The 12,565-nt window shown below is 45.9% G+C and overlaps 1 protein-coding gene across 3 annotated transcripts in view; it reads left to right on the top strand.

Annotated features, from left to right (window-relative positions):
- The window catches only part of LOC147726133 (phospholipid-transporting ATPase ID-like), a 795,656-nt gene that overhangs the window by 765,021 nt on the left and 18,070 nt on the right, over positions 1-12,565 (top strand). For all 3 annotated transcript variants that reach the window (XM_086960237.1, XM_086960240.1, XM_086960239.1), the window contains exon 24: positions 10,281-10,364. In XM_086960237.1, the coding sequence (XP_086816363.1) occupies positions 10,281-10,364 (84 nt within the window). The remainder of the gene's footprint in view (positions 1-10,280; positions 10,365-12,565) is intronic.

Raw genomic sequence — 12,565 nt, 5'->3', positions numbered from 1 at the left:
ATATTGCATTGCTAAAAACGTAGTAATTAGGTGAATTTTTGCCCAATGTTATCAAGCGAAAAAATATAAAATTATTACTATCCCTAAATTTGCTGATTAATTAGCCTTTTCTGGCGGCACGATTTAGTTAACCCTGCCTCATAATTTGGCCTAACTCTGCCACATATTTTCTTATTTTGGCCCAACTCTGCCACATAATTCGGCCCAACCCTGCCGCATCATTCCAGCGGTCCTGCCTGGTCACATCGTTCCCACTTTATTAAACCGGTCGACCCTCGGCAAACCCCGTTACGTGTATGCAGGTTATTGCCTTCAATTGATGGATTCATGAAGTGCTCACAGGGGATTGAGCCTGCGGGAAGCGCTATGTAGAGCACGTCCCTTCGTGCCGGTTAACCACACTCCACAGCGGCCCCTCTGGTGGGAGAGCACAGAGTGGGATACCTCTAAGCAGTGGCGCAGCAGGTGTACCATGGGCTCCCCTAGACTACTACTATACAAACAGCTATACTAAATAATTAGTGCGAAACGTGGCCCCGGAGGCCACTGCATACGCTGCTTTAGGGAGACCAACGCTCCTGCTTCGGGAAGGGAGCCCCATCCGCAGCGCCCACCCCCTCTCGCTCACTGAGGCAGACTGTCGCCTGGCGGGGACCGTTGGTCTGTTTCGAGCAGCGGCGCGAGCCGAGACCGTTGCCTACGTGCAGCGGCGCGAGCCGAAACTGGCAGCTCCGGCGCGCGCACAGTGGACGCATTGCACACGCACAGTCGACGCATTTGGCGCACGAGACAGACGCCACACAAAGTTGGGGCTTACAGGCAGACTTGGGAGTTGTAGGAGTTCACTAACTTTGTTCACGGATCACTGGATACTGTCAGAAACGTACTTGTGCCAAGAGAAAATGCAAAGCCCTACCCAGGACAGGAATGTGGAGGGGAACACATGCAAAATTGGTGGGAGTAGGAAGGAAGGGGTTTCTCCACATATCAACATGTTGTCCTTGTACACATGGACTTTTGCTAAGCATATGTGTAAATAACTACCATGGACTTTTATGCATGTTTAAATGATTACGCATATGAGGACGCATGGAAACCTATGACTGTCGCAGTTTCAAAAGAATAGTAGGTATATTTTTTCATAACTCCTCACCTGATGAAGGTGTAAGGGTATGTGCTTAGAATTACACATTTTCCTTAGAATATGGTCATGTGGCATTGTTGACCTCTAGCCTGTAGTCTGTGAGTGATTCATTGACTTTTAGTTATTGCACGGGTAGACATATGTATGTATGTGGTATTTCCATAGCCAAACTTAGACAAAAGGCAGCACCGCACTGTACATGGACAAAGACCAGCATAATGTAAATACGTAGTAGGAGAGGAATGGATTGTGGAGATTTAATGCATTGTGATATAGTGCCTAGAACACCTTTACAAAGCTAATGAGTGCTATTACATAGGACATACTTAAAACACTGCTTCAGGGGTATTAAGTGCTAGAACGTAGAACAAAAGACAGATGTTTGTTTATAACACAAAGTTGGGGGTAGTAGGTTGTAGAATGTAGGGCGTATGTTTTAAAACCGTGTCATGGGTAGTAAATGTTACATATATCCTCAATACTTGTTTCTACAGGTGGAGAACATTGCTTTGATCACGTCTGCAAGTATGACCTGTCTGTGGACTAGGGTGCAAATTCAGGGCGGTCAGTGTAAAAATTCAGGACAAAGTGTCAACATTCAGGACAAAAACTCAGTACAGAAGTAAAAATTCAGGACAGAAATTTGGGACAAAACATAAGTTTTACAGGCATATCAGAGGAGGTAGCACAATAGTGTGTAAGTAAATAGACAACTAATAAAAGTTTATATAAGGTTGAGACAATTGTGCACTTCACAGTTTTTCAGTATGCGTCCAGCTTTGCTCTTTCTGCAATCAAGATTTGTGCAGGAGAAGGCACACCACATGCTGTCACTATGTTAGGGCCCATTGTCATTCTCTCTGTGATAATCGTCTGCAGTCTCAGAATGACAATGGGCTAGTCTACAGTCTTTGCGAGGTCCAGGAGCGGCTTAGTCTACAGTCTACAGATTAAAAGATAAGTGCGAGGCGCCCCGACTGGAAACTTTTAAACTCAGGGGGCCTCTCGCAGGTGAACAGCATACCTTCCTGAAATTCCCCAAGTGGATTTTAGTATGATGTCTGTAAGGTGTCCGTAATTTGGGGACCACAAATTACGGACGCCTTACAGACATCATACTAAAATAACGGACAATACGTAAAATTTACGGACGGTTGGTCACCCTACCGTGGACCATTGAGAGCTTCTTAAGTGGCACTGCTCTGTCTATGGACAGCCGTTGCAGTGACCCTTGCATCACTACCACATATATCTGCGGGTCCAAAGGGCATGCTACATGACATGTCTTCATTAAAGAAGACATCCATGGATCCTTCAAGCTAGAGATCTCAAACATGAGTCAGCCTAACCGGGTTAATCGCTGTAGAATAGGATGTGGTCTTATCAGCCCTTTAATTAAACAAGCTGCGGGCTTCACCTGGCTGGCAATGCCCGCTTCCTTTTTGTCACAGCACCTTGTTGTTTCATCTCTGTGCCATGTCATATCCCTGGTGGTTTCAAAATAGCGCCTTACGGAGACATTGTCAATGCTGTTGTCTTATATAGAATGAGGTTTGCTGCAGAATGCATCTGTAACAAGTAGTTTTTAGGTCTCGTGACCTACAATGCGCGCAAGCGCATTGAGGGAGCGAGAATTCAAGTCGGCAAAATCCTCGTGAAACCACAGGCTTTTTGCTGCGGTTTTCTTAGAGTTCACGTGGCCACAGGCACGCGCTTTTGGGCCATAAACTTGCATTTCTCCTCCCCTACCCAGCCAGCTTCCCCCAGGCCGTAGCAGCACTCCTCCCACACCTTTGAAGTGAAGCTTAGCTTCACTTCAAAGGCCCCTGCTGCGTCACACCCTCATCTCCTCCCCCCTCCCCTTCTCTGCCTTCCCTCCGTCTTGTCTTCATTTTTCTCCAACCCTCCGGTTGCTTACACCTTCCTGGTGTCTCCACCCCATTTACTTCACTCATCTCCTCAAAGAGCGCCTGTCATTTGTAAACTTTCACAAGCGTGGTGCCATGCAGCATGGCTAAAACCAGTTGGCAGGGCTGTGCCATAAATGTAAGACCTATAGATTTTTGCGGAATTTGAAGCAAGATTCTGTGCAAACAGTTTACAGTCTCCGTATCTCGTGCTGGAGACTTTAATAGTCCGTTATGGCTTTGTGTTTTTTACGCCGGGTGTAGTCTTTGTAAAGGTCCAATCTGTGCAACCCCACTCCCTTGCTTAATCACGTTTTCGGCTGGGTCTAAAATGAAGTGCAAATTCTTCAGTAAGAAGACGTGCTGGTGCGACTGGTTTAACAAGCATTGAAGTATGTGATGTGCGTGAACTCTGAAAAGCTTCTGTTTGCACACCACATCCTGTGTCTACCCTGATAACTGCGATCTCACAGGCGCCTGCTGTCTACCCTGGAGTCTGCCTTTCAGCTCGCATCTTCTGTCACTGCGTCATGATGCCGAATTCTCGAGCATCCCCACCTTTACACTAGCGCGCGCACAGTAGTACATCAGTCCTGTGCATCTAGTGGCATCCATTTTAGAGTGTCTGTTCCCATTTAAAGCTGTAAACTTTTGAGTAGAATTTACTTACTTGGGTCCAGGCCTTCCCGTAACTCCTGGATTACTCCTTTCTACTTACCTGCACCCGCAGGTCCAATTCGGGCAAAAATTTAAGCAAGTACGAATTGGTAAAGTTTTTGAGAACCGAAATGGGCATCCATCGAGTAGGGCCAAAGTAGTAGGCCAATTAAAGGAACAGTATCGCCTACTACACAATTTCTGTGAAAGGGGCTGTGATTGGGACCTGCAAAGATGCTAGTCCCTTGGGTGCAAGGTATTGTTTCCTTCTCTGCAGGACGACATCACGTATTTTTCTTCTTCTAAATACCTCATCAGGCTTAGATTATTGGATTAATAATCTAGTGTGGCTGTTACACCAGCCATTCCCAATGCTGAGGGGCACATCTCCGGGTAAAATCCCGTGAGCCATTGGGATATCACCCAGGGGGGCGTAACTGCCACGCTCGTTCGTACTAGTGCCCCCTGGGGACCAGTGCATGGACCTGGGTGAGACCTTTATGTTTGCTTCTCTTGGGAATATAATGGAGGTAATGATAAAGGTGCAAGATTGGGGTCAGTGGTGCAGTACTGCTCCAAGCCCCCCTTACACACTGCTCGGCGGCCTACACAGCGCTTCGTACCACACTTTTGCTGTGAAGTTCCCTTAAAAGAACGATCTTCTATCAGTCTATTAAATGACACTTTATAATCGACTTCGCTAGGATGAAACGCAGATTTGCCCTGCCGGTGCAGATGGCAGCAAGCGCTTGACTCGCTCAGCCAAGGGGCGTTGCTACCAATGTCGAGCGGGAAGGGCAGGGCCTCCGAGGTCGTCACAGTGCAAGATATCTGCGTTCCTTTTGCTTCGGGCAGTTATCAAAACTAGTCCACAAAAAGCTGTTAGCCAACTTGACCTGCGTCATCTTCATAGCGCTTGGAATGAGCGAGGGTGTCTGCAAGGCGCAGGAGCGTAGGTGGCTTCTGTTTGGGGGTGGGGGGGGGTAATTTCTCAATAGCTCAGTCATCCAGAAATCACATGCAGTGTTAGTTAGCCCCGTAGGTTCTCTCGGATCACATTCCAGGCTCTTACTCTGGCCCCACGAGTCCAATCACGTGACAACGGCCCCCTACCCTCAAGCCCACTTTCCTCTTCAGTTCGCATCCTTTGCTTGATCATCGGCCTTGTGACCGTCACTTCCTGGATGCTTGACGTGAATAGTTTTACATTGATCTGTAAATCTGCTCCGTGTTATTACTCAGCTGAGGCGCGCGTGCTGTCTTCAGGGAGGTGGATCTAGAGAACTACAGGCTTGTTATCCGTTTCCTCCACAACTATGCGCTCTGAGGCATGCACGTGGTATGTCGCATCTTAAGGGCCTTTAATCAAAACTGGGTGCCCAGTGATCGCGACAAACCTGACGTTTTGGGTGTTGGGTCGTGCCTAGGCAGCGCATGTGCGTGTCTCTCCAGGTTGTTTATTCTGTGCAAACACAACAAGATGGTGGACTGAGTGGTTGAAAAGCTTCAGCACTCACCCCAGTCAACAGCGGAGTTTAATTGTTCTTTTGCTCCCTATGCCATCCAATTTCAAACCCAGCCATATGCAAATTAGTCTTGACTGTGCTCTTCATTGGAACAGTCCAGCCCGAACTGCCAGGCCAAGTCCTCCCTGGACCAGAAACTAGCATCCTGGCTGGATTTAGGCGCAGATCTCTGTACTGGGGTGAATGTTTAACATTGTTCAGCATTCTCTCCAATTTTTGCATCCATCTATTCTGTGGGCTTCAAGCATGCCAATCGAAGTTCTTTGGCGTGCCCTTTGTAAATCCTTTATTTTCATGGGTGCATTGGTTTTATTTGTCCTGCCTTTTGGTGTTTAGTTCTCTTCCATAGCTACTGGCCCTGCTCCCTTCAGTTTGTTTCTGTTCCATATGGTGCACTTTCATTTTTTATTATTGTTGCTCTTAGATCTTTTCAGAATGAGGTGTAGCACTTGGCAGAAGGCATATTCATGAGTCTTCACACAACACACCCATACAACAGGAGATATCATGCCCCCCAAACAAGACTTTCAATATTAAAAGTATGGGCATTGTAAATCACAAAACAAAAAAATAAAATGTCATTTAGAAAACCAAGAGCTCAAACTTTCCTACTGCGAGACCTATTGGCAACGCCAGTGCTTGTTTCTCATGCAGACAATGATTCTTCAGCTCTCCATCTTGAAAAATAAACAACCAACCTTTTATTGCATTTTGACTTCCTAAGCTTTTCAGGTTTACACCAGGACACCAGAGCTCTACTGTGCAGGCTTCACATTCTCAACTCAGAAAGTACTGCCATCTAGTGGTCCAGTTGTAAAGTACTTCATGCTATAAGACAATCTTGATAGAAGTTTAAATACACCAAATCCATATTTGTAAACGCGCGACATACTCACCCTTACGGGTTTTAAGGCACTGGGGGCCGTCATGGAAATTAAGTGAGCTATTGCCCAGAGTCACATGGTGCTACGCTGAGCTACACCAGACCTCTCCACCAAGGTTTACGACCTTTAATGCTAGCAGTAGGCATCCAGGCATATACAAATGGCTGAAATAGCAAATGGAGGTTTGTGAGCTGCAGAACTTTGGCACAGCTTTGACCCGTAGTGAACAAAAAATGTACAGGAGGAAAGAAATCAGACTGAAAGAAGTGGTTCTGAAACATTTTTCACTCACTAATTTTACTAAGCTGGGCCCAAGTTGATTGATTACCGTGTGACAGGAAGCTGGGGTGCTCCCAAGTTTTGAGTTTTAATATTTTATATCACTGTGTTTTAATTATTCTTGTAATATTGGATGCTGTTAAGTGTATTTTGATTTGTGACTAGACACTGTCTGCACATCATAATCAATAAATTTACTTGAGCCGCACCTGCTCTGGCACACACCCACGGTGAGGAGGCCTGGCTGGGCAGTGTGACAGGTTCTCTCTGCCAGTGGAGTTGCACCAGTTTCTTTTTCTTCTTGGTCCCTTGGTTTGAAGTCAGCTGTGGCCTGATGAGCTCACCTTGGTTATCTTAACCTCTGTTTAGGGTTCTCTAAATTTTCATTGCAGCCCCCCAGATACGGCAGAACATGTCCGGAATGGAGTCAGCCTGCCAGTCTGATGCTGAGGAGTTACATTGTACATCTAGGGTGACGGACTGTGTTGCCTCGTTAGCAGGGGCGGCTACTCCACTATGGCGGAGGAGCAACGCCCCACTGCTTTCTCATGGTGCTAGAAGCCAAAACATAAAATGGTAATAACTTTAAGTTATTACCATTTTACGTTTGCTTTGCAGGCGGACACGTGGGCAAGGCTGGGCTGTTCTCCGAGCAAGGCAGGGGAGGAATAGTTTGCCCTCTCGGGACAACCAAAACCAGTCCTGCGCACTCTGCCCTTCTCCATTGCAGCCTTCATGGAGAATATACCCACCCCACTAGCCGGGCGCCGTCCTGACCAATCAGAATGCTGCATTGCAGTGTAGTGATTTGCTTAGGGGAGGGAGCCTGGCTGCCTGCTTTCTGTTCCTATTGGAGACAGGAGATCAGGAGGAGAGAAGACGCGTGACCCGGCGGAAAGGTAGATTTTCATTATCATTTTTAATATTACTTATGACACCCCCATCCCCGCATGACCCCCCTCTCCCGCGCAACATACTCCCCCCTGTGATTACCACACCATAGAGCCATGCCGGTCGCTACTGCTTGTTAGCCATGTGCTTAGTTCTGTGGTGCAAGGTTGCATATCGCCACAGTCCTGGGAATATGTCTCTGTGTTCTGTATAGCCATGTGCAGTGCTGCAGCCTCGCAGTGGCTTCTCACTCATCAGTAAAAGTCTATCTGAGCTCTCAGGACTCAATCAGAGAGTGGTGGCAGCCACTGCATCAGTTTTCATACATAGTTTTAAATATGGAAAATAGGCTATTTATATATGGTCTAGTCATGGTGATTTTACAATAATATATACATATTCCAGTCTGGAGAGAATATCATTTTCTTATGATAATGGACTTGCTGTGGTGTCCCCTCGCTAGTTGCCTCAGAAGAATTCCTGAAGAAAGTCAGTTGGAGAGGGGCAGAGATAAGAATGATATTTAGAACATTGGAATGTTGAGCCCTACTTCTGCCTCAGGCTATTCTAGTTGTTAAAGGCCCTCACCCTCGTTACTCGTGTTCAGGGCCTTTACCATCAAGCATAGCCCTCGGCAGCAGGCTATAAGGCATTGGAATGTTGAGAGCTCCATTGAAGACAGTCAAGTGGTCCCTTCCTGAGTAGGTGCATAAAGCATACTTTATGAATTATCGGGACAGCATGATCTTTAAGCTCGGTTTTATGTTTGAAGTTTTTCAAGATGCCCAATGATTTGTAAAGACATTAGGAAACTCCTTGCATGTATCACCACCACCAATACATCTATCAATTAATAGCACACGATTTTCTGGTTTGTGGTCTAATTTAATCCCTAGGTCTTTCTGGCCTCCCCACCCAATAAGTTAGATCCACGTTCAGCTGTATACAGTTTGCCTACTGTCAATCTATCCTTGAAACCACCATGCATCAAAATCAGGGCCACTGGAATTATGCAATTGTGCGTCTGCTGCATTTTTCACATAATTATACATTTTTTGCATTGCCACATAATCCATCATTTGCAGCATAATCTTCAGATTTTGTCTAAAAAATTGTGTTTCTAGCTCGAACGCTTCAAAAGATACAAAAAATGCAGCAACATGTGTTGCTGTGCGATGCAAGGCCCTTGGCAAAGGTTGACTGGTCAGCTCTCTGTTGCTTATTGCTATATGTCAGTGTTTAACTGGTACTAATAAGGTGCAACCCATGCCCAGACAATGTTAGCAAATGTAAAAATGTAAAAATTATGAAGTAATACTGTGATAAAATGTGTTGCATTATGCTGCATAATTTGCTTATTCTTGCCATATAATTTAGTCAATCTTGCTGCATTTTTTGGCCATTATTACAATAGGATATCTATCTCTATTTGCACTATTTCTGTCCATTTCCCTATTTTTGCACATATTTAGTATATATATTTTCTTTGACTAGAACATTGTGTAGACATTTAGATTGTTTTCTGCAACAAGTTTGCCGGTGTGATGCTTCTGTTTAGGCACTGTGCCATCTTTTCTCCATAGCCCAGCTGAGGCTTTGCTTACAGGCAGTAAGTTATGGTTTCATGAGGAAGGGCTGCAGTTGAAAAAAGGCCAGTCATGATTCTATGACAGTAGAATTTGCAACACTGTTCAACACAGTACAATACTGCTCTGCCAGCAAACATTATGTCCATCATGTTACTATGTCAATTAACATTCCATAAACCTTCTTACTCCATAAAACAATGCCACCGGAATTGCTGCTTCTCTTTGTCAATGTCCATCCCTCGTGTTAGAGAATTGTATCCTGACCCACACCTGAATGCCTGAACATCTGAGTGCCTGTACATCTGCATGCCTGAACACCTGACTGCCTGAACACCTGACTGCCTGAACACCTGACTGCCTGAACACCTGACTGCCTGAACACCTGACTGCCTGTACACCTGACTGCCTGTCAAACATTCTTGGGATGCTTGCTTAAAAATTTGATGTTCAGTGTGTCAGTGTGCCAGGCTATACTCAATGTGCCAGGGCTAAACTCTGTGTGCCAGGGTTATGCTGAGTTTGTCAGTGTGCCAGCTGTTCGCTCAGTGTGCAAGGGTTATGCTCAATGTGCCAGCGTGACAGCGCTGTAGTCAACGTGGCAGTGCTTCTCAACATTACCGATTGTATCATATTGAAAAGGTGAAGCGTTGAAAATGTTCCCTACACACAGGACAAGTGCAGCTCTGGCTGAAGCAGTGCAAGTGTCTCTCACACTCACACAACCTGATGTAACCTGGGCAGCAGCAGTGCATAAGTCGAGGCTCAGGTGATACCACATACATACATACATACATACATACATACATGCATACATATATACATATATTTTTTCATTTTCCATACATGGTGATCTATTCAGTGAGAAGGGGCTGTCCCATCCACAGGTCCCATTTGTTACACAGGACATTAAACAGCACCTTAATTCCAATTTGAAGAAGCCCACAGAAGCCACCACTATTGTATCTCTCCAGATCCTGTAAGGTGCTTGCAGGAGTGATCCTCAGCTACCGCAGAATAGAAAATCCCTTTTCTGGCTTATTCGTGTGTGCTTTAGGCCCACATTATTATTTATTTGGCAGTTTTAACTGTGCTCATGCACCCTGAAGTTTTGGGGGCGCCTTATAATGAATAACAATGAAGGCAATGAATGAGTGACGCAACTAGGAACAGATGAACAGATCTGTGTTCTACACCCTAAACTACTGCCTTGCACCCAATTCATTCAATGGACAAGATCAACCTCTGGAAGTATGGAGGGTGGACTTTGTCCGGAAAGATGGAGGCGATGGCCTCTTCCAACATGGAGGCCTGACAGACGCTCGCCATACTTGAAATCATCGCCAAGGTCCATTGATAGTGACTCTAGTTTGCTAACTGATTTCCTCTTTGTGTTCTCTCTGCAGACTGTGTACGATGAATGGTTCATAACCCTATACAATCTGGTGTACTCCTCACTGCCAGTGCTGGGGATGAGTCTCTTTGACCAGGTAAGTGAGTCTTTTCAGTGTCTCGCCCTTCTGGGTTTCTTCCTAAGATTTTGCTGTGCAGTTAGTTGTGTCTTCGGTGCTTTAATGCTGGAAATAAAAGAGGGGCTAAGGGACAGATCAAAACCACAGCAAATATCCTAGTTTTCTGAGCCACCTTGTAGAAGTAGGAAAACAATAATCTTTGACAAATGAAACCAGAGACTTTTTATTTTTTGAAGGTTTTGTAAAATAGGATCTTTTTTTGATTTGAAAACAAATTGTTGAACAAGACTCGCTTTGTGAAGCAGGCAGCCGTCACACTCTTAGCTCATGTTGTATGGTTTTAGGCTTCTCTCTCCAGTCCAATTTCAACGGTTTAAGAACATTTTAAAATGTTCATGGTGACTCCACCCTATGTGACTAGAACTATATTGCTAGGTGTAAACAGTATTCTGCTCTAGTTCCAAATGAGGAGCCTTTGTTATCTGTATTTGAAACAGAACAACAGGTAGTACATTCCGTCATTTGTCTAAATTTTGCCACCACTCTGTTTTTGATAACATCCTCCATCGCTAACTCCAAATCCACATGTCTGATGACAGTATCCAGTGGTACCTCTGGCAGGGCTGGTGTAAGGAGGTTTCCAGCCCAGGTGCACTGAAACTGTGGCCCACTTCTACTCCATCTTAATCCCCCACCTAACCCCCCCACTGCCGGCAAAGCCCAGGACCCAGTGTTAAACAACAGCAGGTGGATGTATTCATCTCATGCCCAGGAATGCTTAGTCAGCACAGCCCATCAGCAGGTGCCACAGGCTGCACTGTAGTAGTGAGCAGCAAAGGTTGGGTTGGTGGGGCTGGGGAGGTGGGGGTGAAGGCGCAGGGTTGACATCATTCCCTCCTCCTCTGCCTTTACTGTGAATGTGCAGTAGACTGAAGGAGATGGGGGTTGGAATTGGCCACCCTAGGGCTTTTGTTGCAGTGTCATATCTTTCTAGATTTGATTTTAGGATTCGGTCAAGAGCATGAACCTGACTGTGTATTTGCATCAATGAATAAGCAGCAGAGCATAATTTAAATGAAAAATCTGACTACACATGGATGCGCTATTCATTGTTGTTGGTTCCCTAAAGTAGCACACCATTTGATCCCTGACTACATCACAGTGTGGAGTCCATATCCCACCCTTGTTTCATCAGCGGCCCTTTGTTTCCTACTGAGGGGCTAGATTTTGGCAAGGAATGGTAAACTTTTCATGTTGATCCATGATTTCATGCCTCTGCTTTCATGGTGCTAAGACCAGAGGTTGCAGGGGGAGTGCAAAGTGTAACAAAAGGCAAGCCAGCCACAGTGACTGCTACACCTGACCTCCTGTGCTTGCGTACAAGGTTGATAATGTGGCCTTCTTGGAGGAGTACATATATACATCTCCTATTTTCAAGTTTAAGTAAGGTCTGGTGGTATACCACATCCCAGCATGTGTTAGCAAGCCCCACCTCCAGCGCCCAATTCCAATCGTTGCTTCAGTCCAAAAGGCGCCCTCGCTGCTTGCCCCACCTCAAGCGTCCACCTCAAACCGTTGCTTCCGTGCACAAGGATTCCTCGCTGCCAGCCCCAACTCCAGCGTCCACCCCCAATCGTTGCTCTAGTCCAAAAGGCGCCCTCGCTGCTAGCCCCACCTCCAGCGTCCACCTCCAGCCATTGCTTCAGTGCACAAGGATTCCTCGCTGCCAGCCCCACCTCCAGCGTCCACCTCCAACCGTTGCTTCGGTGTATAAGGAGCACTCGCTCACACACCATTTCACAGTGAAGCTCTAGCAGAATGATGTGCTGGTTTCGTCATTGCAGGATAGGGTTTACTTGATAAGACAACAACGAAACTGTAATACAAGCAGGGTAATGAAGAAAAGGTGCCCATAGTAGTAAGGTGTGGAGAGGGACAGAGGCGAGTCCGGGAGTGATGAGAAGCGAAAAAGTGAATGGAGCTGTGCAGTAGATTTATATGAAGTCTGTGAAAATGGAAGTGTGTACATGTGTGGGTCAGGAAGGGGAATGAAGCAGTAAGGGCTGAAACAGAGGAGTCCAGATGTGATACCACCAAGCAATTGAAAATCAAAAGAGGCGAGGGGAGAGAAATAGGGGGTCTACTGGACAATCTGTTCAAACCCTAATTTAATAGACTAGACTCTCTACAGCATCGCAGCCCCCCACATCTACCTTTAC

This window comes from Lissotriton vulgaris, chromosome 3_1 (genome assembly GCF_964263255.1).
Source record: "Lissotriton vulgaris chromosome 3_1, aLisVul1.2, whole genome shotgun sequence".
NCBI classification, from domain to species: domain Eukaryota; kingdom Metazoa; phylum Chordata; class Amphibia; order Caudata; family Salamandridae; genus Lissotriton; species Lissotriton vulgaris.
The sequence above is the reverse complement of the archived record's forward strand: the minus strand, read 5'-3'. Positions and strand labels throughout refer to the sequence as shown.